The sequence below is a fragment of the Drosophila sechellia genome, chromosome 2L (assembly GCF_004382195.2).
Source record: "Drosophila sechellia strain sech25 chromosome 2L, ASM438219v1, whole genome shotgun sequence".
Classification (NCBI taxonomy): domain Eukaryota; kingdom Metazoa; phylum Arthropoda; class Insecta; order Diptera; family Drosophilidae; genus Drosophila; species Drosophila sechellia.
Window position 1 is genome coordinate 18544848 of NC_045949.1, and position 27992 is coordinate 18572839.

The 27992-nt window shown below is 43.0% G+C and overlaps 1 protein-coding gene across 1 annotated transcript; it reads right to left on the reverse strand.

Moving 5' to 3' along the window:
* Window positions 1-27600, reverse strand: LOC6614606 (S phase cyclin A-associated protein in the endoplasmic reticulum). The gene is made up of 11 exons (XM_032717902.1): window positions 26614-27600; window positions 24000-26264; window positions 22494-23940; window positions 22127-22384; window positions 21932-22055; window positions 19813-19952; window positions 3988-4133; window positions 3796-3888; window positions 3432-3523; window positions 692-1018; window positions 1-590 (listed from the first exon to the last, which is right to left on the reverse strand). The coding sequence occupies exons 1-11, from the start codon at window positions 26792-26794 to the stop codon at window positions 480-482; spliced, it is 5184 nt and encodes a 1727-aa protein (XP_032573793.1). The 5' UTR covers window positions 26795-27600; the 3' UTR covers window positions 1-479.
* Window positions 27601-27992: the final 392 nt, after the last annotated feature.

Genomic DNA, 27992 nt, shown 5'->3' on the forward strand with positions numbered 1-27992 from the left:
TTTTTTTTTTGTGTTGGTGAAAATTGTATATATGGTATTCGAGAATTTGTTATGTGAGTGGGTGAGGAGTTTGTGGATAGGGGCGCTAAACTAGTGTTAATACTTTGCATTAAACATAAGTTACAATAAGTATATGTCCTAGGTGTATATATTAATATATAAAATCTATGCCAGTTCGTCTCTTGTTGTGAATGTGTTTAGCGAATGTGTGAGAGTGCGTGAGATGAAGTGATTGTTTAGTAAACTAGTTTAAGATAATATTACAATATTATTTTGTGTGCCGCTTCTGCATTCGATATTCAATTATCCTGGTGTTGATCTCCTTGCGAATGTTTCAAGTAGTTTTGTCCTTCAGATTTTTCATTTTCTTCGAAAATAATATCACTTGGAAAGCTGGGTCTTCAGTTTGAAGGATAATTTTATGGGATACATATCTTTATATAATATATTGAGTTGCCGCCCTCGCGCGTATCTTGTATCTACGCATTTTTCTTATTACCGGCGCTGATTTTGTCTTTGGTGCGGCTGTTTATCATTTTAATGACCACATTCCTTTGGGCCATATCCGATTTGCTGTACTCATCTAGGAACTGCAAGGATATGGAAAATATTTGTTGTAAACGTAAGCCATCATTTCAATGAGCCAAATCATTACAGGTTCCATTTTAATCAGATATTATTAGCCCCTTACCGTCAAGTCGAAGTCCTTGCAGAGGAACTCCCTGGCTGGCGGATTGTTGAAGGAAGCCGTGACCAGGAACGGATAAATCACAGGGTTGAACTGGCTGGGCAGCTTGGCCAAGCACTTGAAGATAACGGCGTACTGCTCAGATATCAGCAGGTCCTGATGTCTGCGATTGTTGACGCAGAAAAAGGCCAGGGAGGCGACAAGGTCAATCAGCATTGGGCAGCTCTCGTTGTTCGTTGACCATTGCTCATTCACCAAACTGCAGTTCAGGATGAGGGTCATCACGTCCAACAGCTTCAGCGACAAAGGACCCTCCACAGTTAGGGCCTCCTGAAAATACCGAAACACATTTAATTGGCAACACAAGCCAACAACAATGGTAAAAAATAACCGAGGCCGAAATCACTGAGCAAATGTTTTAATTAAGTCAAAGCAAATATCAGAGAGTGCCACTTGTTTAGGGCAGGAAATGAAGGGCCGTCACGTCCTGCGGCCCGATTGTTTATTTAATCTTGCCTATATATTTGCGTGCTATTTGCATAAGGGACTTGTCGAGCGAGCCAGAGAGCGCTTCTAATTTGTTTGTCCTGGCAGGCCAAAACCCGAAACTCGAAATTCAACAACTGAAACTGGCAACTTGTTCGAGTATGAGCAAGAGTACGAGCACTGAGCAAATATTTAGCCAAACAATTGACATGCCTGGCTGGCTAGAACAACGCCCCCTCACTATTCCGACCCTGGCAGGATATGAGCGAGCGGCAAGGATTTTCCAGCCGGAAACGAAAAAATACAGCTCGAAAAAAACAACACAGATAGAGAGAGAGCTCGAGAACGATTGAAATTGCGTGGGCTTCGGATTGGCTTGGGCTTGGGTTAAACTTGAAAATTTCATTTTACAAAGTCAATATTTACGCAAAAACAAGCGCGGCCTCTGGAGCGGCTCTCGAAAATTGAGTTTGCTGATTAAAACCGAATCAAATTATTTGCCAGAAACGGAGCAGCCGACCCTCGCTCAAAACTTGATGATGATGTTGGTGATGACGAGCAACCGAAACGAAACCCTTATCTATTTTTGTGGTAATTTAAAACAAATAGCTCTAATCCCAGTGCAATTCGTGGTCGGAGCTTTTGGCAGCGGCAAAGTTTGTCTAGCAAATTAGTTTGTCAAGTGCGTAGCCTTGCCTCTGCCAGCCTGCATCTGTTAAATATTGACACGTGCAACAGAACAGACGCACACACTCGAGAGCTCAGATACCCGGGATGGAGGTACACAGGAAATTAAAACCTAGCTGCCACACTCTGCGAAAAACACAGCTATTTCACAGTTTGGTAGCTGGTTAAAAAGTCAAAGGTAAATCTATTCATTTTAAATAAATGTATCACAACATTTTTATGTGTACATATTCAAGTAAAGAACGCAATTGCTCATCACATTTATAGATATAATTTGATATTGACTTTATTTACAAGTACTTTAAGTTCCATTATTTGCAACCAATAGTCTTCTAGTGCCGAGCCTCAGTTTGATTCACGATTGTAGCACTCCCGTATTCTGTTTCATTAACGCGGTTTTGGCTGCCAACCGAACTTGGCCCATTCCAACTCCATTCGGCTCCTTTCGTTACGGTTGGCATAAATATTTTAGGCCACGCCAAGACGACAGCCGACAGTTGGCCCAAGTAAAGTGTCAAAATATTTGCGTATGCCACCCATCCTCTATTTCGTGTCCTGCCTGATGCCCCCAGGCAGGCAGCAACCCACCCACCACCCACCACCCAATCCCGCCGTTTTGGCCATTTTCTGCTCTGAATTTTCACAGGTACACGGGTATAGAGCGAAATGTCATCGCGGTTCAATGGCGTCTGTGCCTCATGTTGTGTTTGTCATTTGGCGCTGTGTTGTCTGTTCGGCAAATGTCACTCTGCCCTGACTCCTGTGCATTTTCCCCAAACCAGGGTACTCCTCCGGAAAATCCCACCCCACTAAATACACAATTCTCGTGGTGGCTGTCATGACATTTGGCAATATGCAAATCACTCTGTCGAAACTCACTCGCAGATTGCAAGCCGCCGCAATTGCAAAGTTTTAAACGTCTACACTAACTTTTCCTCCCCCCTGATTTTCCTCCCGCCGATGCAAATGCAACTATTGTTGTTGTTGCCGATTTTCTCAATTTTCACCAGGCGATTTCACGTTCGACAAAGTTTAGGAGTGCAAAGCAAAGAAAAGCCAAACGCATACACACGCCACCAGCAGCAGTTTCCACGGGAAAAAATAAAACAGAAGAGAGAAATTCTAATGAAATTTTCTCTGCGCTTCGCTGCTTGAGCAGGAAAAATCGAGTCACATTGGTGAAAGAATGGATTCAATTTTAGGTTCCAAATAAATTGGAATTAAGATAAGAATTACAATATATATTAATTATTTTAGATGAATTCGTCGAACTGTTTAATACATGTATCGCAAAATAAATTATTTCAAGACTCTTGATTAGATAATAAATTAAAACATCGTTGTTAAAAGTTTAAATACCTTGTAAATTATTTCATTACAAAATATTTAATTTAAATTTTTGATAATATTATCAGGATATCTTTAGGCCCTAACCACGGTGCCTTCGTATTGGGTTAAGAGCTGGCTGGCTGACTTTTTGATTTGTTTAAACGGCGACGCACGACGTTCGACGTTTGTCGTTTGCGCCGAAACTCCCAAGAATCCCCCACCCGTTGAAGGGCAAACTCACCTGGAAGGTGTTCACATCCAGGGAGGCCAGGGACACGTAGAGATGAAAAGTCGATGCCGCCAGGGCGGTCGTGCGTGGTGGAATGCATTCACCTGCAAAAACAGAACAGAACAGAAATAAAAAATAAGAAAATGATTCAGAAAATAGGTAGGAAAGGCGGATGAGCGGCGATAGCGGATATTCACTCATAAAACATTAGAGGCTTACGGAAAAATCAAAACTAATTTCCGCCTTTGGGAGGAGATCACGTTGCATGGGTTGTTCGTAAAGTGCATTGAAATCTAATTAGCACCTCCGCCACTCCACTCCTCCCCCTCCACCGCAATTCAGTTTTCAGCTACTGTTTGGTTCAGTTGAAACTCACCCATTGGCATCACGCAGCCATAGAGCATCGAAACGGTTCCAAAGAGCTCGGTGGACTTGGCCGCGCTCAGCAGACGTGTCGGATCGGCAGGACCTGTCGACGGAGGATAGAGAAACGAATAAGCAACGATCCTTCTCCGGTTTATTTACCCTCTGGCAGGTGCGACTTCAGAAGCTGGCTAGTGTGACTCACCCGGCTGGCAGGCATCAATGAAGCGGGACAGGAAGCCCAAGGTGGTCAGCAGACCCAGCATCACACTCTTGTTGCCCTCGATGGACTCCCGCACCTTCTGAATGCGACGGGAAAGGACCTCGATCAGGCCCGTGATCACAGCATAGCTGTAAAGGAAAAAGGCGAAGTATTCAATTGATATCATCTAAATAACTATGATATATTTAATTAAGTTAATCCCCATTGAATCCCTGTTTGCCGAACAACTGTAGTGCCTTTCAGCTATTCATTGCTATTTAGCCGTAGTCATTCGGCCGATTTCTCGTTGTTTGCCCCGTGGTTTCTATGTCCATATGTTGCTAGTTCTGTTGATCCTGTACCCACTTCCCCTTCAACTGGCTACCTTTTGGGCCAGGACACTCCACACTTGTTAATCGCCCGGAGCGTTCAAAGGCACGGGGTGGAACGACTGGAACCCGACCATGTGTCATATGATTTGAAAGCGATTTAAATTCATACTCCCTCCTCGCAAAACAACAAGTATCCCCCACCGGCCGGAGAGGAGGAGAGAGGACTCCTCTTTATCCCGGGTAATCAACGGGCAAATGACATTTCATTTGCTCTGCCAGCAAGGTGTTTCCATTCACATATCGGGGGTGGAGGACTTGTGTCCTGTTTAACCTCCGAGTGAACATTAACATGTCCTTGCTCTGGCTGCTGTTGTTGATTCTGATGCTGATGCTGATGCCTGTTGTCATTGTCAGCGCAAATCTGTTTTGATTTTAATCCAGCTTATGCGAGCCCGAAATGCCGAAATGCATGCCCATGGTCCTGCAGGACTGCTCCCGGTCCCTCCCGCTTCCGGTTACCTCCCCTAGTCCCTTCCTTCTGCACATTGTTGTTCAGCGAACTGTGCTGCTCGTTGACTACACTGACAAAAACTGCGGCTATAAAATAATGGCTAAAGCTACTTACAGAATGAAGAGACTATTCCCATTAGTTGACAAACGCTTTGTTAAGGATTCGAGGGCGAAATTATTTACAGTGTTCATAAATCCGCTGCCCTCACTGTTTTATGCTGCCGATTATGCGTCTTAAGTGCCGAAATCAATGCACACAAATGCCCAAATTACAAGCGCCCGTGAAAAGGACATTTTCCAGTTGAGAGAGGAAAGGGAACCATTTCGTGTTTCTTTTACAAAAAAAGTACATTTTTGAAGCGAGCGGCAAGGGGTTGCACTTTTTCTTGCCAATTGCAACTATTTTGTTTAATAAACAAGACACACAGAGCTTGAGTTAAGTAGCGTGTGCATTTGACACTTGTTAAAATATTTGCGCCTGTCCCACACACACACACACACTCACACTCGAGGGAGGTCCTTGATGATTAAAAGGGGGTTGGTGCGCCTGCAACTGTCGCGCGTATTTAGCGAACGTGTTTTCACAACTAACAAGGATGTTAATTTTTTTTCGCCGGGGATTCTTATTTTTATTTCGAGCTTTGCACCAAATGCCTTTTCACACCCGAAAAAGTCCTGTCTGGGTGTCCTGCCAGTGGTTTTGCCCCTCGACAACCATTTGCGCCCCGTGTTGTCGCATTTTATTTTTATTTTGTCGCCATCGTTGGCTGCTGCTTTTGGCTGCTGTTTATTTTACGGCACTGACGATTATGTCCTGCCCGGGGTCCTTAGTCCTTGGTGCTCGGTCCTCGGTCTGTCCTGTCCTGGGAGAGGAAACCTCGGCCACATCCGATACGTCGCTGGCCGGGGAGTTGGCCATTTTGTGTTTGGATTGATGCGACCAACGAACTAAATACTTTCCACAGGCGAAACTCGGGCCAGGACACATGACAAACGATGACAGCTCACTGGCGGCGGAAAAGGGGCGGCCACCCACTCACAAACTCACCCGCAGAACGGGGGTAAAAGCATCCTTCGAGCTCCGTGCTAGCTTTGTGCTTGTTGGTTTAAGAAAATTATTAAGGATATTTTTGTGGTGCTGATGAGTTTGCCGAGTACTTTTTGTCCAGCAGAGGCCAAAGGGACAGCGGGCGAGGCTGTGGGTTAGATTGACCAACCAGGAGAGCAAACATCGTGTGGATTGTCCCTGCGTCCGGGTCTGCCCATGTCCGTTAGTCCGCTCGTCCTGTGTCCTTGTGTCCGCCTGTCTGCGCTAAGTGTCCTGTGTGCGATGCGAGGCACAAATAGCAAAACAGGAAGCTCAAGTATGTTTACAGTTGACAACGCCAGAAATGTTGTGGGGATATCAGCATGGGATCAGCAAAGATGTGCTTTTAGCTTTATTTTTCAGCTTGCAAAAGTGTTTTGTTTTAACTTCAAATGGTTGCAGAACAAAAAGTGTTGAGCTTTTTTTTGCTTTGTTACGATAAAAAACTAAACAACTAAAATAATTTAAAAACTTGCAAGCGCTTAGAGTTTTATATTAAAAAAACCTTTGCTTTTATGCCAAGATCTTCGATCTACTTTCAGTTAATGCTGATATCAGAACTCATTTCACGCAAGTATCTTAAGCTGGCAGCACAGATACAGATTCAGGTACAGTGGAGCGGGACTTTGGGTCTCATCCTGGCGGTGGCACGTAGTCCTTGCTGCTTTGTTTGCCTCTCCAGTGGGTGTGTGTGTGCGTTTGGCTGCTTATGTGCGTGTGTGTTAGCGTTTGAGTAATGGACGCTTTTATTTGCGAACAGGACTTCTGGCTGCGTCAAAAGGGGTCAAAATGGATTTTCGGCTATATAGTATGGCATCAAAATTGCTGCTGGCCGTGTTTGCGTTTCAACGCTGCCACGGCTGCCACGGCAGCTTCGGTGGTCAACTCTGGATTTTCAGATTTTTGCGGCAGGACATTGTCATGGCATATCAATCATTCATTTGTAGAATGTTATGGATCTGTATATGTTTATGGCTTGCCACTTAAATAGCAGAAATCTGTATGCCATTCATTTGTATTGTAAACATCAAACGATGAATGAGCTCCTTTTGTTGACGACTCGCTTTCGTTTATTATGATAAATCACACAGAAAATAATGAACGAACAAAGAGCACGAGGTTTTGTTTGATATTTTTAGTGTTTGTAATCAGCACTCGCCTAATTGAAATCAAAACATCAAGCAAACTGAAATTATTTGCACAACAATTTCTCCTTCTTTCACTCTCCGTGGCCGAAGAGAAGAAATTCCATCTCCAAAAACAAGAAAAGCAAATGGTTTGAGAAGGACTTGCACTTGAATCTACGAAAGCTGCTAAATGGATGCAATGTCACAATTCCCGGGAACTCACACACTCCTCGCAAATGCCGCTCGTATTTGCTTACGAACATATAGCAGTATTTTATGGGCGAACGTATCTGAATCTTTTGCTAATCGGTTTTGCATTTTGAGCACATTTAATGCTAGACGCGTGCTGCTCATTAGCATATGAAAGAATTATGTTGCCATTGTCGGTGGGCTTTCAATCGAAATTTGCACAGCACGTGGCTTTTCAAACAATTGGACAATCGATTTTAATACTGTTTATGAGATTGGTGGCTAAATTCTGGGCGCGAAACGCTTTAACTCTATTGGACTCCATGTTTCGACAGATTAAAAAGTTGACTAACAAATTAGGCAAATTAAATTTAAATCATAATAACCCAATGTATAGCTGAGTGTTAATGTAATTTGACTAACTCATTCATTTCTGTGGCAAACTGAAGGATTTTATAGTCAATGATTCAATGATGGCAGGTTAAGCGATTCAAATTATCTCAGAACATACAAATTGCATTTTTCATTAACTTATTTACACACACACAGTAAATCAAATTTTTACCAAAATGCGTTGGACATTTTTAACCCCAACACATTCTGTATTTTCACAACCAAATCTGCTTAGCAGCTTTCGCAGTAATTCAATTTCAACACGAACCATTGAAATTCATCAGATTCAAATTCATTCAATCAAGTAAAGTCAACAAGGGAGGCTGGGAAGAAAAACGCCAGCTGGCTGCCACTCTGCATCCGAACCGAGAACACACGTGGAAACCCATCCGCATCCGAACCCGATTCAAATTCAGATCCAGGTCAGATTCATGTGCATAAAACTCAACGCCTTGCGGTGGCCTAAAACAACATTGGAAATTCGATTGTAGTCGGCAGGCAAAACAAGCGACTCACACGGATTGGCTCTAAAGGTGTTACTGAAAACTAAGCTGGGAAAAAAGGAGATCAGGAAACGCTAGCTACCCCTTCATTTTCCGCAGTGCGCACGAGCCGGAGTTGATTAAAATGCGATTTCAAATTGTTTTCTCCGCCGCTTGTCAGCACTTGATTAAGAGCAACTGTTTCCTTTCGGAGGGTTAAAAACTGTCGCGCCTGCGCCTTGCCGTTCCAAACTTCCAAACTCCCCCCTTCTGATGGGCAGAACATACGTATATACATATATATCCCCGGGCCTCCCGATTCGGGTGTCATGTCAAAACAATGCAACTCGAGTCCCATTTTAGGGGTAGCAATCGGCAGTCAAACAGTCGGCCAAAGTCGAGAGTTCTGATTGCCCACAAGTGGCTAGGAGGACCAAAAGTACTGAAGCAACCCTCGGACGAGAAAGCAAGGCATAGAAGTTAGGGGACTGGGGACCTATCTATCTTTTACTCTAAGCTATAGGAGTTACAAGGGATTTCGATACATACGAGTATATAATTATCAATATTTAATATAAGCTATACAATTATAAAACGACAATCCGGATAGGTTTTTACTGTTTTAAAAGCCGTTTTAAATCATAATGTAATAGAACTGCTAACAAAACTAAATGCACAACCTCTACCCAATTTTTCGGCGCGTACATGGCTATCATTGATGATGCTGAAATTACACAACACCTGGTACAGGGGGTTCGGTTGCCAACTTTGTTGGCCATGTTTATGCATTAGAGCTGCGTGTTAAATAATTTCATGCTGCAAGTTGGTCGACTCCTTTATGGCCATAAAGGGAATCGGGGGCCGAGGGGTAACGGGGCTTGTTGTACTGCGAGAGGGTGAACTTTTAATGGGCGACGCGGAAAATGTGGGCATGTGGTGTTAAGTAACCTTATCAGTGGGCGAGAGCAGGGACATCGTTATCATTAAGAGCCACCAACAGTGTGACATCATCATCATCATCATTTTATCATCATAATTATGGCGCTTACTAGGGCAGCACGTGCAGCAGCTGTCACTAAAACTGCGGCAAGGGGGTTATATTTATTACATAAATCCCGGCCAGGACTAAGACAATTCGTCATGTCACAGGGATTTGCCATGGAGAGATCTCAATTGTGGCTAATGGAGCTTAGACTCGGAACAGTAGACCTCTCGTGAATTTCAATTGCTGCTTACCTTTCGGTGCACTCAGAAAAAAAACCCCAATCTATGCCAATATTTTAAAGTTATTATATAACGTTGTTTTAAATGGGAAGTAATACTAAATCGAATACAATGCCGATTGGTATTGGAGGTTATAATGCAAATGCGAAAGAGAAATTTTCACATTGTTCCCTGTGCATGTTTACATTACTAATACGAAACGCCTCCAACAACAATAATCACATCAACAGAAGCTGGGACGTGACTCTCTAATGCCCAGCAAGGGTTCCTTCGTCGGCAGGGGTCTCCTTTCGGCCTGCATGTCCTTTTGCCACTTCGGACATCCTGCGGCGCTAATAACCCACTTACTTAGACTTATCCCATTGTTGAAAGAGGGCACCACAGCGACTGGCGGAGGACCGATCGCTCCGCTGCCCATCAATTATTGCCCGGAAAATGCAATTCGGAATTCAGAAGCGAATTGAAATTGAATTTACCGCATTCGGGCGCACAGCATTTTTGATTTTTTACGAAACTATCCTTCCTGTGGCAGACATAGCGAAATGGTCATTGGAAAAAGGACACCCCTATGTGCGGATGGAATTTATGCTCTGGGTGGACGGTTATGGTTTAATTGCATTTGTAAATGTTTTGGCTGAGGCGGAGATGCGGTTATGATTGGGTGCAATTTGAAAGTTTCCGCCACGGGGGGCTTATGAGAAGTCCAGATCGATTGGAAATCAAATTTAAAAAAGTCCTCGTTTATACTCATTAAATATTCAAATCAACAAATGTTTGTGCACATATTTTGTGTTTAGCGAACAGATTTAGTTTATTTTTTTATGTGAAGTATAAGATATTCACTTTAGATACCCGTACTCGTTTCGAATATTTCAATTACACCCCGAACACCCCTATCATAAAACATGAAAAAAGGTAGAACTCACATTTAAGAGAGCTGTTTTATAATTGTTCTTCATTTGTGTAATCCAATCGAATCCAATTGGTTATGCTCAAGGACTCGACAGGACATCAGTTACGGTCACGCCCTGCCCAAGGGCTCCTTTTTTTAATTTTTTGGTGGTCACACAGCTGTCAACGGAAACCCTTAAAACCCCTCTGTTTTGCGAAAATGGTTACTAATTTCAGATTTTTCGAATAAACCTTAAATAAAAAACGGGACACCGAAAAGTGTAAAATAAGAACAACAGAGATACAAATCAAATGACAGGCGGAGAGGCGAAAAAGGCAGCTGTGTGTTTTTTCAGGGCCGCACCTTCGACTGATAAGAGTTCCAGTTGAGATCGTAATTAATTTCTGGACTCTCCCCTGTTTTTATTTTCATTTCTGAATGCAAATGAATTTGTACGTATCGCCGTACGGAGCAGCGACAACTTTTAATTCATTTACCTTGCGCCAGTCGCCGGATGACGATGATGATTCAGTCGGAGAATGAGGATGCCCGAGCCCAGAAACTGATGCAAATTGATTTTCAACGGCGTGGCAGAAAGAGAGCGGCATAGGCTCGCCGAAAGAGATGGCTGTAAAGGCGCCGCGAACCGCAAGGTAGCGTCGAAATCGAGGCATGGCGCCTAGCAAAAACCGCAGCGAAAGGATTGCCCTCGCATGAGATACATCTGTACATAATGTATGCATTTCTATACACCGGTATCTGCGCCTTGGACTTCTCAGCTCATCGTAAATAATGTGAAAGAATGAGTGGCTTAAGAAGATAGCAAGTCAGTTCTTGGCTTAATATGTCCATAAAATCGGGAGAAAACTGTGCCTTAATTATCAACGCGTTTATGAGCTAAGTAAAACTTTTGAAATCCAATATATAGCTAGAGCTCGGTACAAAACTAAAAGAGGTATAAAGGTATAACTCTCCCCGCAGCCCCTTTAATCCCATAAAATTGCTTTATAATCACCATATTAGCTATTGACTTTATCCCCCTGCCACGCCCACCCAGCAGAAGGTTACCCTTTTTTTTGCGACAGTTGCTATGAAACCCCTTATTTAAAATACTTTCAGGCGTGCATATTTTTGCGAGACTGCGGAATCTGTTAAACTTTTTACAATGCTGCGCCTCATTAAGCCGCCCAAAAATCGGAAGCCACGGTACCAGGCCCATTACCACGCCCATTAATGCAAATTAAACGCAATGCAGACATATGCCAAAATGAAGACCTCAGCTCCTGGCCCATCCAGTTGGTTTCGCTACGCTCCGCTTGGGTTCGGATGTGTCACAGCGCATTATCATTCATAAATCAAAACATGGAAATTGTTTAAGGCGGGGTGAGGGGTTGCATTTTGGCCGGGAACAACAATATAATAGCCCTCCCCTCGCTGTGCGCAGTCTAATAAACATATATAAAAAGTTATGAATAAATTAAGACATTTGGTTGTCAGTTCGGGTTTAAAGGGATGCAGATAGATGTGCCACGAGGTTGTTGCTCACTTTTATTCTTAATACATCAGTGATTAAACTCGCATTACGCGGAGAACCAGGGGTTAAGGGTATAAAAAAAATATTAAAGAGTGCCTGGAAAGTGCCGAGATTGAGCTGTCAAGTGTGCCCTCAAGACTTAGCCAGAAATGTGTGCAAAAAGTGCGGCAAAATAGGGGGAAATGAAACCCAAGAAGCCGGCAGAATATATCTCAGCGAGACTCAAGTAAATCCGAGTTATAGATATGGGATGGAAAATGAAATCTGCATGCGGTAGGCCAACGAAAGGCGAAGACAAACACGGATGTGGCAATCACTCCGTGGGATATATAATCCCGATCCTGTCTAGCCGAGTTCTTAAAACGAAAATTCATCAACACGTCACCCGTCCATCCAATCCGTCCATCCATCCATAGAGCAATGCCATACCAGACCCAAACCATTCCGTTCCATCTCGCGTCGCATCTCCTGTGTTTTCTTAGTAACGAACGCCACCCAATGCGTTTTCCATTTACCCCAAAAACTCGCACAGAAAAACATTGGGGCGACAGGCAACGGGGTAAACGTTTTGTCTTATATTAAATACATATATGTATATATATTTTGACAGCGGGCTGGGTGGGGGGTGCAGGGGAAAGAGTTTGGGCGTCTTCAATTACGACACGCGCGTTGAAAATAAAATTTCAGCAGTTTTAACCCATCTACACAGAGAGAAAATAAAGTGCGTTGCAAGGCCAATTAGTTTGGGAGAAGGAACTCAAATTAAAGATGTAAACTTCCATATGTGGCAACAACATCTTTAGTCTTTTCCACTTTCTATCGTGAAACATCTTCTTTGAGTGTAAGCTAGGTTTTTTCTCAGTGCCTGCCTGCTTTCCATATGGGGCTTGTCACCGGGCCACATAAGGCGGCGACTGCTCAAGCTCCTGCCTACCGCAGATGCTCATCCAGAAAAGCAAAAAACAAATGTGGGAAACGTAGAAAAGTATAAAATTGGATGGGGAATCAACGTCAGAAATGGACAACACTCGTGGGGCAGCGCGATGACGGGATTTTTCTATGGGAATTGGCACTGGGATTGGGTCGCCAAATCCCCCGTCAACCTTTGTGAGGCTGTTAACAAGCCAAAGTCGAAATAGCTGCCAGAAAGTAAAGCCGCTCGTAAAACTCAAACGAGGCGCGAAGAAGAAAAAGCTGGGGAACCCAACAGCGGCAGCAGCAGCACAAAAACATGGCGCCAAATAACCGCAACCATAACGATGTTCCCCCCAACAACTCCTCCTTAAGATTCGTACCAGAGCCATAGAAGGACCCCGAACAGGACCGTGCGGCGACGTTTGCCGCCATTTTGTAGAAGAAAAGTGCATATAATAAAATAAAATAGCAACACGGCCAACAAAAGCCAGTCGAACAACACACACGACCAGGAGGTGGGTCACAAAAAATGCCACGGGCATTAAAAGTAACCAAGTCGCGAAAGGCAAGGCGAAGATTTAAATACCCTGCTAATGCGGCTAATTTAAGGTTGGGAAATAACTTAACAATAACAGTATGTACAATTGTAACTGGAAATTATTTAAATGGTTTCAAATTATGCAAAAAAACTTTAGTAAAATTGTAGATTTAAAAAAATTAATTTTTGGAAAAACCCACAACTGTCCTAAGATTGTTCACATACCCTGGAAGACTTTCAGGATTGGAAAGTTTGAGTCCGGGACCAAAGTCAGTGAAAATGGGCGCCTGTGATTTGGCTTTTCCGTTCTGAGAGTGTGTGTGTGTGTGTGGAAAAGTAGAAAATGGAAAATGGCTAGCGAATGAAAATGTCGCAGAGTGAGCATCGTAAAAAATTATGCCCAACGTAGGGTTCCAGCGCTGCTCCAAATAAATGTACAAGTATGAATATATGCATGGGGAGTGGGGAGTCGAAACCAAATTGCGTTCTTATGGCACTTTAGTGGCAAAATCAAATTAGAATTTATGGAAAGTCGCCGCCCAATCATAAATGCGGGGCCCCTTATATAAGTAAGAGACATTCCGCGACCATTGAATAGCCATAACCATAGGAGCGACTTTTCCTTTAGTGCTAAATGACCTTTACGGCTTGGCCATTTCAAAGAATACTTTGCGAAGATTTTTAGTTTTATCGTAAATTTTTATGCGAATCCCGCGGCGAATGGGGTACGCCTATAGGTTATATAGGGTAGCTCCCGGATTAGCGGCTTGTAATGTGCGCCATCTGCTGGCCACTTGAGGGCATTACTCATGCCACATTTGGTACGATTCAAGTGCTTAGCGTGTTAATTTGCACCAGTTTTGGTCCCCGTATCGGGATCTTCAGCAGGGGATGCGGCCGGTACCATCTATCTATCTATCTATCTATCTATCTATATCACTATAGAGCGAGGGTTGCTCGGCACTTCGATTGTGTTGCGGCCCGAGGCCTCGTGTTAAGCCCTCACAATTGCCATTTGATTGAGTGATGCGTCAGTTGGTTGTCCTTGTCCTTGCGCCTGTTTTGTGTTCCCGTTCTGTTTATCTCCACCCCCTCATAATCACCCCCTGCTCCTGTTTGCTTTGCGAGCTACCAACGCGCATTAACTGCACTGGAAAAAACACTTTCTGCTGTCTAAATCAATTCCTTCGATGTTCTTAGAAGTAACAAAGTTTATTTGAAAAAAGAATGGAATGTTAAATACATTTCGCCAGCATTAGCTTAAAACTCCATCTCCATATCTTTAATCGATTAAACTAACATTGTTTGTTTTTTTTTTTAAGTGATGGAACAACGAAAACTGAACCAGGAAGGATGTGATTTTATAGAGGGTGCATTATCATCCCGGAGATATAGTACTTCGCATCTGACGAGCATTAAATTAACTGTAACCGGCACTGCACTTTACACATTTTACATATGTCGCCTACCAGAGACAACTTCATCTTGGTGGGTGGTTGTTGCCGGCCCACCCGCTCCCCCGGAAATTTTCCCCAGAGAGGAAAAACCCAAAACAGAGCAGTGGGCACAACAACAAAAAACCAGGCCAAAATCAAAGCGAATGCACTCAAACGAAGAGTGGCTCAGCCTCGGACTGAGCCTGTAGGTAATTCAATAGCCAAAGCCGTACCGCTAGCCCCCTGCCCGCCGCCCCTCCCGCTGCTCGTCCTTTGACGTGCGGCGGAGCTGGACAGGCACTCATCAAACTTTTGACATGCAGCTCGACAAGGGACAGGAGTTCGAGGGCGGACGAGGAAGAGGGCATAGCTGCTGAGGCTGCTGCGCCTTTTTGCATGCAAAATGTCAGCGCATATGTCAGACTTTTGCATATGACCTCTTCGGGTTATGCGAGTAGAGGGTAAACTCAAAAGTTACGTAGCTAGGTAGAAAAAGCCCAGTGTTGCCAGCAGTCCATTTGATACCCCTTAATCGTTTGAACCGGCGACTGCACATCTATCCAAATTTATGAACTATGTGGACGATGAGGCGAAAAACTTCAACTGCATAGGTGTTATGAGGATTTGCCAACTTCCTTGCTCTTCTATTTCCCGACTTCGCCGTTTATACTGACGGACTGGTGAAAAACGGACGGACAGACAGTCATGGATATATAGAAATATATCTAATCAATAAAGGAAATACAAATACTTTAGTATCAAATATACTTTCCCTAAAGAAAGTTTTTAATTTCCCACGTTATTTTCGTTTTCAATATTTCCCAAATAGTTAAAACGCACCTCGACAATGGTTTTTTCCTCAGTCCTTTATGGCCAAATGCATTTTGATGCAAATATACAGCGAAGTTTTGGGCTACACTTCTTTTGAGCTACTACTCTGACCCTTGACCCCCTCTCCTTTGTGGCACACCCCCTCGAACACACCGCCCCTGCCGTCCGCTGCTCCGATTTCGGCTATATTTGTGTGGGTTTTCGTGCAGGGGTTTTGCCATGATGTCTTTGTAACTGTAATTGATGCTGACTTTTTGACAGTTTGAATGTCGAAACGAACAGATGAGCAACGGGAACTGAAAACGAAAACTGAAATAGAAATTGAAACTGAGCTCTGTTGAGCAGTTGACTGCAGTCGGATGAGGAATACTGGTGCTTCAAAATGCGAGGGGCAGGACTCAGATGACAACTCTGATTAGTTGTGTGACAGTTCTCTGATTTGAATTCAATTATGACATGCAAAAAGCTGCCAGGTGGTCCTTATCGTTGAATAAAGTTATGAAATGAGCAGTGCACATAACTAGACTTTTAAATCAATTTTATTATAATATATTATAATTGATGCAATCAGTTTTTTAATAGTTAAATACAATAAAAAAGGAAAAATTCATTCCCTAAATGCATTATTCCTAATGTCACTTTCATTTGAGCAATTTAAAATGACTGCTAAATGCGAATTTGATGCCCCCTCGCCATGAAATTTTCCACCCTCCCCCGCTGACATTTTCGGGGTAGCTGAAAGATTAATAGGCACCGTTAAGAGTCAATATTTTGATTTTCCTTGAAGCGGGGGTGGGAGGAATTGTGAAAAGGACGAGGGGCAAACAAAAGGAGCGGCGCAGTGGGCAAATAGGAAACTTCACCAAAGCCAAACAAAGCGAAACAGACAGAAACTGAGCCGAGTTTTCCCTATGCTCAGCCTTTTGTCAAAAAGAATCAACAGAGACAAGGGGGGAACTGAAATCGGATATTAAACGCAGCACATAAAAAATCCAACAAACAAAGGGCCAGGGAGGAGAAACATGAGAAACAGGACACGTCGAAGCATATTTCCAAAGGAGTACGAGAAAACGACGAGAGAGAGACGAGCAGCAAGGACCAAGGACCCAGAATGAAATTAATACATTTGCCCAGATAGGAGAGTCAAAGACCAAGGTCTATCGAAGTGGGCGGAATGGTCTGCTGTCTAGTTTAAGGTCTTAATAGTTGCACTAATATGTCGATGGTAAAATAAAACCCAGGCGCACGTGTGTGTGGGTGTGCAAGTGTGCTTAGATGCCAGATACTGTCCTTGTAATTGAGCCGATGACTTTTATTGGCACTGGGAGAATAAAATGTATGAAAACATATAATAAATATATTGAAGAGTAATCAACAAACATTTTTTAAACATAATAACTTAATTATAAATGTAACTATAAAGAACTTAGGCCAAGAACTTGATTTCTTGGAAATGATTTACTGATTGTTAAAATGCGAATTTTCTTTTTTGCTCAGTTAATTCCGTAACAATGTCAACTGAAAACTGCATGCCACAAAAAGTGGCACACTCAGACTCTGCATGCGCACATCCTGCAGGATGTGGATGCAGCAGCTCCAAGGCCTGCCGGCCATAACTCCAAATTGACCATTCGATCTGGTTACTTAAAGGGTAATTAAATTAACTGCCGCACAGCAGTCGAGTAGTTGAGCAGCAAGCGGAAGTAACTCTGCCAGCATGTCCTCCTTGTTGACATCCTGCCAGTGGAAACGGCAGTCGCCGGAGCATCGCCAGACAAGCTGGGGAATATCGAAAAGACCTTTTGTTTTTCCCCCCCCTACAAGCACAGAAATATGCATATATTTCATTATGACTGCTTTTTAGGGGTGGCAAGGTGAAAGGGGTTCCGGTTCCGGTTTCGGTTTGGGATTGGGATTCGGCTTGCGTTTGGGTTCTGCTTTCTGGTTTCGATTCCGCGCCAAGGGGTGTTTGCTTTATCGCGTGCCAAATCATCGTTATGATTGCGATGAGCCGCCTTTTCAGTTGTTGCGATTGATGATCAAATCGTGATTAAAATATATTTACTTCCCGTTTTTTACCAAGAGGGCTAATGACTGTGTTGATTAATTATAAATCAATTACAGTGTAAAAAGATATCTGGTAGATCTGCGCACAGCTTTTTGTTTGATGCCAAGGTGCCCGAGCGAGGCAAATCAAATTTGTCATGGTTCAAGGACGGGGATGACATACTGGATGGTGGCAGGATTTATGAGGGGCATTATGGTTAACCAAATAGAATTTCAATCGACATGGATGCGCTGTGATTAATCATATGGGGAAATGATGATAGTGTGAAACGCCAGCTAACTCGCAGAGCTCTTAAGAGAATCTGTATTGTGTTTTTTCTAATTATTCAGCATGCAAAGTCAAATTTAATTAGAAAAGTACAAACTTTAATATTTGCGAATTTGAGAGTTCTTCTTGTAGAAAGCAAAAATCTTTTAACAAAAGTTTCGTAGTGCCAAACAAAGTTTCCCTGCCCTCAAAGAATGAAAACCCTTGTCTAAAATAAAAGTTCCTCTTTGTCAACTTTAATTCGATTACACGACTCCCCGAGAACTTTATTCAAATGAACAACAAAATATTCGAAGCAGCCCCGCCACCTGAACAATTAAAAGTAAACAAAAATTTAATTATGCATCCGGCAAAAGCGGCACGCAGAGGAGCAAGAAAGAAAGATGCAATCGAATTAGGAAGCCGGAAAATTCCAAATACTTCGTGGCCAGAAAAAATATGAAGCAACGGGAACGGAAACGGAAGAGGGCCAGAAGAGGAAGAAGTGCAAGATGGCGGAGCATTCAAGTGCGGCGAATTGAGTTTTCCATTCAGCCAAGTTTATTTATTTTCAAGGCAAAATGGCGCAAGGTGCAGGGCCCCAGAAAAGGGGGTGGGCCAGCCGGGTCTTGTTTCCCCGAAAATTATAGTCAAAAGAAAATTTGATTTTGCAAACGCTGTAATTGAATTGAGCGCCGAAATGCGCGCTACGAAAAATGGCCGAAGAAATAAAGGCGAGCAACCAAAAGAATGAGGATAAAAAGCGGCAGAAGCCACCACAAAAGGCTGCAAAGGAGACGACACACTAACGTAAAAAAATAAAACAACAATGGCTGACTAATAAAAATAACGAAAAGCTTTTGTAACCAAATTGAAAATATAAACAAACGAAAATTGACAAAGAACATAAAAAACAGCAGTCAACAAGAAGGAATAATAAAAAATAAAGCAAACACCTAGGAAAGGCAGAACATTGGTCAGAGCCCAGAGCACACACAAAAGCATAAACAAAAGCCATGGCACACACAAGAAGAGCCAACATAAAAAATGGCTAGGAAAAACCGAAACAAAAACAAACGCAAATGTAACACACAAAAGCCAATTCACAATTGGAAAATGCATGGCAACAAAGTTTTTTTTTGTAACAATGAAGGGATAAAACACACAACACTAACTGATACAAACGCAGAAAACACATAAAAAAGATCATGTTTTTTACGATATTGGATTTTAAAGTTCAATATAAAGGGAAAATTATCATATTTTTTAACACTACTATTTTACATAAACAGTTTATGATTTATTAAAATTGCAATAAGTCAAATCAAAAGTTTTTCTTTTGATGACTGAAATTCGTTTTTGTTTGCAAAAAGTTTACCTATGGAAACGTAAACAATAGCAACAATTCGATTAAAACTTTTTCCCATGAAAATGAGCGCAAATTAAAGGAAAACAATCAGATGAAAAAGAAAGGGGAAATGGATTCTGAAGCTCCTAGCAGGACGCAAAATTAAAGTGAAGTGCTATATCGGAGTTTAAACTCAAAAATGCAAAAAGGTTGGGGAGTGCCCTAATTTCATGTACAATAGAATTGAATTTTATCACATCTAAAATTTTGAAAACGCTAAACAAGCGAGTAAGAAGTTGTTAAAGAATCGTAATCCATATGTTTTTCATTTGCTAAGCCCCAAAATTATGCGATGGCGACCCACATGCTGTGCGATAGTGTGACCAACTAAATAAAAGTTTAAATTAAAAATAATATTTTTTAAACGCAGCAGGTTGGGCAGCGCAGCAGCAGCGACGTTGGCGCTGGCAGCGCAGTCGCATTTGCTGTCCCACTCTCGCGCAGTAGAACACGCCCTCTCCGGCGTGCGAAAGTGATGGCAGCAGTGCCGACCACAATGGCCATCTCGCTCCCACTCTCACCAGTTTTCGAACTCGCGCATTTCCCCTCTTTTCATTCGAAGTTTTTGTAGTTGGCCGCAATAAACCGGCGTAGCTGCACTTGTTGTTGTACTCACTTTATCATGTCCGGCAGGCGTTCCGGAACTTTTGGGTGGGTGTTCTTTTTCACGTAACTCGAGGACAGCGCCTCCGTGCAGGCCAGCATTAGCTCCGTGGACAACTCGACCGGATGTTGTGGTGATTTTTCTTCGGGTAACTGCAAGAGATCGAAAAGGACTTAGAACGGACACTATTTCGGTTATACGACTTAATTTCGAATAAAAATCAATCAAAATATTTACAATTTCATCCTGTATGTTAAATCTTGTGGTTAATAAAGCGCTTATTGCAACGAAAATGTTTGTTTAAGCTTAGTGCATTGGGCAATTTGTTGATTGAATCCCCATTAATAAATAATTAAAAAGATAACCATAGATAAATATAAGTATCCTTCAACGAAAAGTGGGTTACTATCTAAGTCATTAAAGTAGCACCGCACGATTGTTGCATGCTTTTTGGGGCCAGCAGTGAAATTCCTTGTCGCGTGTTTAAATTAATTATCAATTTAAACAGCAACAGCAAACGGACAGAGCAACAGAGAAAGAGACTTCCACATCAATCAAAAAGTTAATTGATGTTTCTCCCTCGCTCACTTACAGTTAACTTTTTACTCTGTTGCGCCTTTTTCGCCGCTCTTCTCTCTTCCCCCTCTTATGCCACCTTCTTACATGATCCATCAAAGAAAAAAAAGGAAGGTGAAGTAGATGTGGAGAGGGGGAGAGGGACAATGGGCCGGAGGGAGCGACAATGAACACGAGCCAAGTTAACAATGCCAACGACCAAAACAACAACTCCAAAGTGCGATGCGCACTAAAAATATTTTTATAGATTTAAATAAAAAGCAAGAAATTATGTCCTATCAAAATGGAGAAGAAACCCAATTTACAATATCTTTTCGTCTTGAGAAAATAATGTATATAATTACACGTGTTAAACGATATTTCTTTAAGCTGTTAAATTAGATCAAATATAAAAAACATAAATTTTTTTTAACTATCACAAAAAAACAAATATTTGATACATACATATTTTTTTCTCATTTCTTAAGATTTTATATATTTAAATATTTCTTTCTGATCTGACCTGGAACTCTCGCGGGGAAAGGGTACATTATATAGGCACCAATAAATGTAAAAATATTAAAAAAAAAAGGGAACAAAAATGTACATATGTATATTGGGTGGAAGAGTAGCTTTTTATGCGATTTAACGATTGATTTAACGGCAGCCGCAAATGTACATATAAGCATTTTACACGCCAACAAATTGGCCAGAAGAGTGAAGAGCTCCAGAAAGTGGAGATCCATGGGGGGCAGGGATCAGGGAACCGACCTAGTGCTTAAAAATTGATGGGCCAGGCGACAGACAAGCGAGCGCACGAGGCCAGTAAATAAAATTCAAATAAAAATGCCAAACAAACAAAAGGCAGCGCCAAATAAAAGCGTCAAAGAAATGGCAAATAAACAACGCCAGCGAAACGAGCAAAAACAAAAGCCAGCAAAACATAAACTTTAAACAGGGCCAAAAAGGGTATTGGGGGCTAATCGACCACCAAATGCCCTTCCCAAATAATTTGGAGTTACATAAATTTGCATAATAAACAAATGTGGTATCTATTAATATATATAATAAATATTTATGGAAATATATAGAACTGTTCAAAAAACTAGTGTTAAAATAACCCTGACATATCTAAACAATACTTTAAGGCAATCGAATTGAATTATAAAAATTATATATTAACAATATTTCTACACTCGGTTCACATAACTATATATACTATACACAACTATATAGTTGCAGTAAAGACCTTCGGTTAATACTCCGGACTCCCGCCCCACTAGGATTTCTTTATAGCGGGTTTAAGTTGGACAGCGACATAAACGCGGCCAAGTGTTAAGTGGCTGCCGGCAGGAATAAAGCCCTAGCCAAGTACGAATTTATACCACACACATAGGCGACTTTCGACGTGGCCTGGGGAATTGTGAGTTGCCAACTTTAGTTGGGTCTGCCCCAATCCCACGGACAACGCCTCGAGGCGAGACGACTGCCTGGCGACAATTTTATTGTGGAGCATTTTGGGTGGCCAAAAGTTCGTGAAAGTTTCTTTTGTGCAGCGGTTGCTTTTGAGGATTACCTGGAAACTCTTGTTGATGGCATCGAACAGAACGGTTATGGAATTGCCCAGAAGAGCGTGACGAGCAATCTGAGGACACACGGAGCAGGCATTCCGGTACAGCTGCGCGGCCAAATAGACGGACCTAGAGCATTATAAAGTAGCGATATTAACGATACATATACTAAAAAGGTGGAAAGTGCAAAGTCAACTCACTTCCGGGAGATCTCTGAGTTTTCATCCATGCTCTTGCTAATCACGTGGTTGGCCAGTATGCCCAAGCCATCCATGCAGAGAAAGGCCAGAAAATCTAAGTTCTGAGCTTTGGGTATGACACGCAAAAGGTTGCCTAGGTTTCTATCCAGTCCTTGGGCACCTCCACCCTTGACCACCAGATTTAGCAGCTTGGGAACTGTACTATCTCTTCTTGCGTGTGCGGGCAAGGCATCCAAACTCTCCAAATACTCGGCAGCGCTGTAAGAAGAGCATACAACTCAATAAATAGAGATTCCAATCTGAGATTAATGCGAATTTTATACAACCCAATGAGATTTTAACGCTTAGGTTCCATCATTTTACTCACCACTGATTCATCCTCTGCTTAAGTTTTTTCATCTTCTTCTTGTAGCTTCGCGTGTGAGCGGTGTTGCCGCCCACCTCGGAAAGAGAAGAGGATAAGTCGCAATCCTCATTGGTGGTGCTCGTGCCGTTTCCATTCAATATGTCCTCGGACACGTCCTGATCGCCACGTCCCTCGTCCGCCTGTCTGGTGGGAATAGTCAGCTCCAGAGCTCTTTGCCGGATGTGTTCGATGTTCTCCTCGTGACGTCGAGCGGATTCCATTTGTTTTTGGAGAATCTTTCGCTGCAGCTCCTCCGTCGTCTGTTGTTGTTGGACTTGTAGGGCTAGAAGTCTCTCCTCTCGATCTCTGGCCTTTTCTCTCGCCAGAGCCTGTCGCTGTTTCTCCTTCTGCTCCTGCATCTTACCAATTCTCTGCTCCTTCTCCAGGCGCGTTTCATTCATCTTCTCGAGCTTGAGCAAACGTTCTTTTTCTAGGGCTTGTCGTCGTCTTTCCACAGCGGCTTCCTTAGCCAGTTTTTCCTCCACCCTCTTTTGCCTTTCCTGCTCTAGGTCTTGCAGTCTACCTTCTGTTTCCTTGGAGGATTCCAGGAGATCCAGCCGCTTGTTTTGAGCTTCTATGTTCTTGATGAAATTTATTTCCTTGAGTTTCTTCTCCTCGTCATGGGCTTTCTCAATGATTTGCTTCAGATATTGTTCTCGATTTTCAGCTGCCCTTTGGAGTCGTCCTTGCATTTTCTGACGTTTGTCTTCGATTATTTGATTCTTGGCTGCCTTGACATCCTCCACCCTTGAAAATAGCTGCTGTAACTTAGCTGCCTTTTCCTGCTGAAGCAGATTCCGCTTCTGCTGAGCTCTCGCCTGTTTTGCTTGATATTTTTTCAGAGTTTCCTGTAGGGAACGACGCCTGGACGGCGATGATAACTTCTGATGAAGCTCTTGGGCTCTTCCAGGGTGTCTGGCAACATAAGCCTGCAAGGTGGCCAAAGCCTCAGCTCTTTCGTTCCAAGACATGTCAGAAAGCAACGCTTGGTATCTTAACTCCAAGCTGGCGTTCTCATCATCGCTCATGGTCACAAAAACAGCCGAATCATCACCGCTGCCCATCTCCAAGCCATCAACTCCGTCGTCCTGCTCCTCTAGCTGAACTTCACAGTCCGTTTCATCTGTTTCCGTATCCACATCGATCTCAGTTTGTTCCAGCTCCCTGATTTGTCGCTCCAGAGATTCCTGAACCTCTCCTAAGATCCTTTCATTACGCTCTTCCTCGTTGTCATCCGTATTTTGCTCTTCGTTCTCATCACAAGCACTCAGGTTGCTAGCATTGGTTTTAAGACTTCCACTTGGGAGCTTGCAGTGGGCAATGCTCTCGTAGAGTTCGCCTATGGTCTTGGAGAACTCGCAGTTGGTTTGTATCTTAATATCGATCTTGCTATGGTCTTCATTGCAGGCTGAAAAATACCAATTTTTACTAGATCATAATTAGTTTAAAACGTGATTAAGTACTTACATTCCACAACGGTTTCTGCGGAAGAGGAGCTGCTGTTGTGTTGCTTGTTGCCCTGCTCCTTTTGTTGTAGTTTTCTCAGCGCATTCTTCTCGCTCCTCATGTACTCCTTGTGCAAGGATGTCATTTTAAGCCCTGTAAGATCAGATTTCTGTCGTTTGATAATGGAATTGCGTCCAACACAAATACTGCTGCTGCTGTTGCGAGTGTTACTTGAGGAAGCAATTGGTGCGGGAGCTGTGGTGTCAGACTTTTCTCGCTTCTCTGGTTTCTTCACTTGATTAGTGTTGCTTTTCTGAACGGGGAATGAATTAACCTTGGCCTTGGCGTTTTTGATTTCTGGTCGTGTTATGGATATAGATGTCTTCGCTTTAGCCTTAGCCACTCCCATTGGAGCTTTAGTTTTAGCCGATATTGTTTTGACGATAACTTTGCCGTCGTCTTCGTCTTTCTGCTTTTCTTTGTGCTCCTGCTCCTTTTGCTGCTCATTCAACAACGCCAACGTCGGCAAACTGGCATATCCTGTGGGCTGATTGAATCTGTTTGCCCAGTGCATGCTGGTCCTTCTTCGGTTTTTTACAGTCAACCATCCATCGTCAGCATCTGCCGGAGGTTGAATATGTTTTGGTTCGGAATGTTGATTCTCCGCCTTCAAAGTGTTTCTTGAATTTGAAAGTTGTTCATTGCTAGCTTTCAGAGTGGATGTGGAACTAGTTATATCCTCTCTAGAACTTAGTCTGGAACTCATTTTAGTTCTTGTGGCCGTGCATAAAATGGAACCTGGATTAGTCTTCTTCGGTAAAGTTCTAGCACTTGAATTGGTGTTTCTTCCATTTATTTCCAACATGGTTCGGGAGCGGGCCGACAATCTAGAAGCCACATTGTTGGGTGGACCATAGCACTCGGTTTTACTGGAGGGCCTGGGATGTCGCTGTAATCCAATTTTTCCAATGGTTTTTATTGGAGGAGGAGCTGTTTTGGTACTACGTAAACCATAGACTGTAGTCGTTAAATTCGGTTTTACCAGACCCGGTTTGGTTGCTATGGTCTTCTGAGCTGCTACTCCTCCAGGTGGTGGAATCATCTTCTTCGAGGGACGATTTAGCACACTGGAATACTTAAGGGGACTGTTTTGAACATTATTTCCTGATATAGGATTTAAGGGTTGTGGTTTCTTCAAAATTTCCGCCAGTGGTTTAACGACAGTGCTTGGCGGCGTGGGCTCCTTGTTTGCCTGTTGATTAAGTAAGGCGTTTTCCATAGACTCCAGAGAAGCCACAGTCATCTGTAGAGCAGTAGCTTCTGGAGCTGCTTCCATTAATTCAGGTTCTTTGCTTAAATTCGCTACGAAAAGAATTTGTTGTTCGAGCGAAGATGGTTCTTGTTTGTTTAAGCTTTCCGCTGTGTCTTCATTGGCTATTGGAATGGTCACTTCTTCTAAAGCCTCATTTTCAATCCTATTTTGAGCTTCTCTTTCCTCCGCCTCTATGCGCATTTTCTCCCTGACATCAGCTAGAGTTAGATGTGGGTCCTCCAAATCCGTTTGGGAATACTGCGTGCTGCGCAACACGAAATTAGATTTGTCGGCACTTAAATCTAGAGGACCCTCCATGTTATCAGATTGTGATGATCCTTGAGTAGCTCTCTTGCTGGCCGCAAAAAGTTCTCTGACATTCAGTCGCATTGCTCCCTTTGGCACTTGGTCATAGGCACGCAGTAATTTCCTGGGCGAAATCTGTCCACTATCACAGAACGGTGAGGTTTCTCCGGATTGAGTACCCGGAAACAAGGCTGGACTGGATTTGCCCGAGTTGTTGGGGCTGCACAGACTTCTAGTCCGAACTCTGGGAGTGGGATTGCTCTTGCGCACTTCCCAAGCCAGGCTTTGGGGACGCTGTTGTAGTGGTCGAGATTCATAGTCCCACGATACTTTGAACCATTCGCAAAGCGCCTTGAAATCTCGCACATAGTTTTCAAGCACCAGAATAGTCTCTTGGCAACTGGAAATGTTTTCATAGCACTCCACTGTCTGATAAATCTCATTAATAGCTCTCTGTAGATTTCCGAATAGTAAGGCCCAGTATCTGGCCTGCAGCTCCGACTTCTTGTCCCTTCCTGTGGATGCGCTGCGCACGCGTGGTCCACCACTACTGCCTCCGCCGCATCCCACACTGGCAGAGGACTTCACACGCGGGGAAGTGGGCGATTGACAGTTTTTCGGCGTACCGTTGGGCGACTTCGGTGGCACCATGGGTGGCTTTCGATAGCCTACAAAAGATTTAAGTTATTAATGGGAATTTCAAATAAAATATCAAATTTGCCAAAAGTCGAACACTCGGTAATCATAAAGTTTTATAAGGTTATGACATGTGGAATACCTAAATTAACCATTTTTAAACAAATCAAGCCTACCAATTTATACAACTTATGTACGTTATATATATATTATAAGCAATTTGTAGACAATATACAACATCTAAAATGTATCTAAGGTAGTTGCCACTATCATGTAATGACTAAGCATTTTACATGAGTCTCTTCCTAAAAGTAATTTTAAAACTAAGAGAAAAACTCCTCAAGTACCGGGTATTCAATAGCAACAGTTGATGGTTCTTACCGTTTAAAAGAACGCCTCCGCTTCCAACAGCTGGTCCATCGCCACCTGATCCTCCTCCAACGTCGCCGCCCACGGATCCGAATCCACTGGTAGCACCACTCGTTGTCTCATCGCAAAACTGGTAGACGAGCAGATTTTTCGCCTCTCTGCCCTCGCGACTCAAGACCTCACGCATTTCCATTGTTGGAAAGAAAACAAAAAAATGACCGAAAAGCTTGTTGTTTTTGCTATTGCTGCGCAGCTTCTGCCGGCGTCTCTGCCGCGTCGCTGCCCACGCAGCTGTTGCAGCTGTTCACGCAACTTTTGGTTTTGTCCTTTGTAGCAATCGGAATCCTGATGAACTGTCCAACGTTAAGGATACTCCGCGGAAAACACTCGCTTCCACTTCGATTTTAATTGATTATTTCGTTTTTTTGTTGCTCCTATTTCAGACGTCGCTTCTTTGTTGTTTTTACCGCAGAATTTTGCAACGCCAGTGGAATTGGTAGCATTTTCCAAAGGTGTAACGAGCCTAAAGATACTGCGATGGGGTCAATCAAAGCCTGAAAGATTCCCCTTCACTCTTCCAGTTGTCTGCTGCGTGTCTTGTGTCGGTTAGAGAGAAATAAGAAGTTTTGATTTCTGCCAAACTCAGCCGAGCAGAGCCAGCTGATTTAAGCGCTGGGCTGCAATTGTGCAATATCTGTCATTGGGATATCGGTAGAAGTTAAGCTATCGATAAGAGCGCGCAATCATATCGATATTAAAAGTAAATTCAATTGTAAGAGCAATTTTTTGAGTATTCAACAAAATAAACTGAAAAAATACTAAACACAATTATTTCGCATTAAAGCTTATAAAAATTTTCCATAAGTTAATCGAAACAAAAAAAAGAAAAGTAAAACAGCAAAAGAGAAAAACAGAAAAGCAGAACGCCAAATTTAAATTGTAGGATTACAAAATTCCTTTTAAAATTGGCGCTTAACAGGGAAGCTCCAAGGGAAAGCTCACTGCGTACGAGCGGGACAACCCGAGCTCCGGCAGAGCGGGACAGCTAGAGGGCGAGAATTATCGCGGCGAGTCGATGAACCGGTCTATCGACGCTGTGCGCCTGTTACAATTCCGGTCTAAATCTAAATGATGCTGCTCACTGCTCTAGTTGTTCGAATCGGAAGCGCCGGCGGAGCGAAAAAGACGAAAGCAAAGAACCCGAGCCCGGAGTCGGTACTAGCTCCGCCCCAAACTCAACTTTTGAGCAGCAAGTACATATATGTTTTTGTTTTCCAAGTATGTCCTACCTACCGCCAGATATTAAAAACAAGTTATTTCCCAGTCGGAAAGTATCATCTTCATGCGAGTATCGCACTCGTCAATTGAAGCGAGTGCAACGTAACCAACAC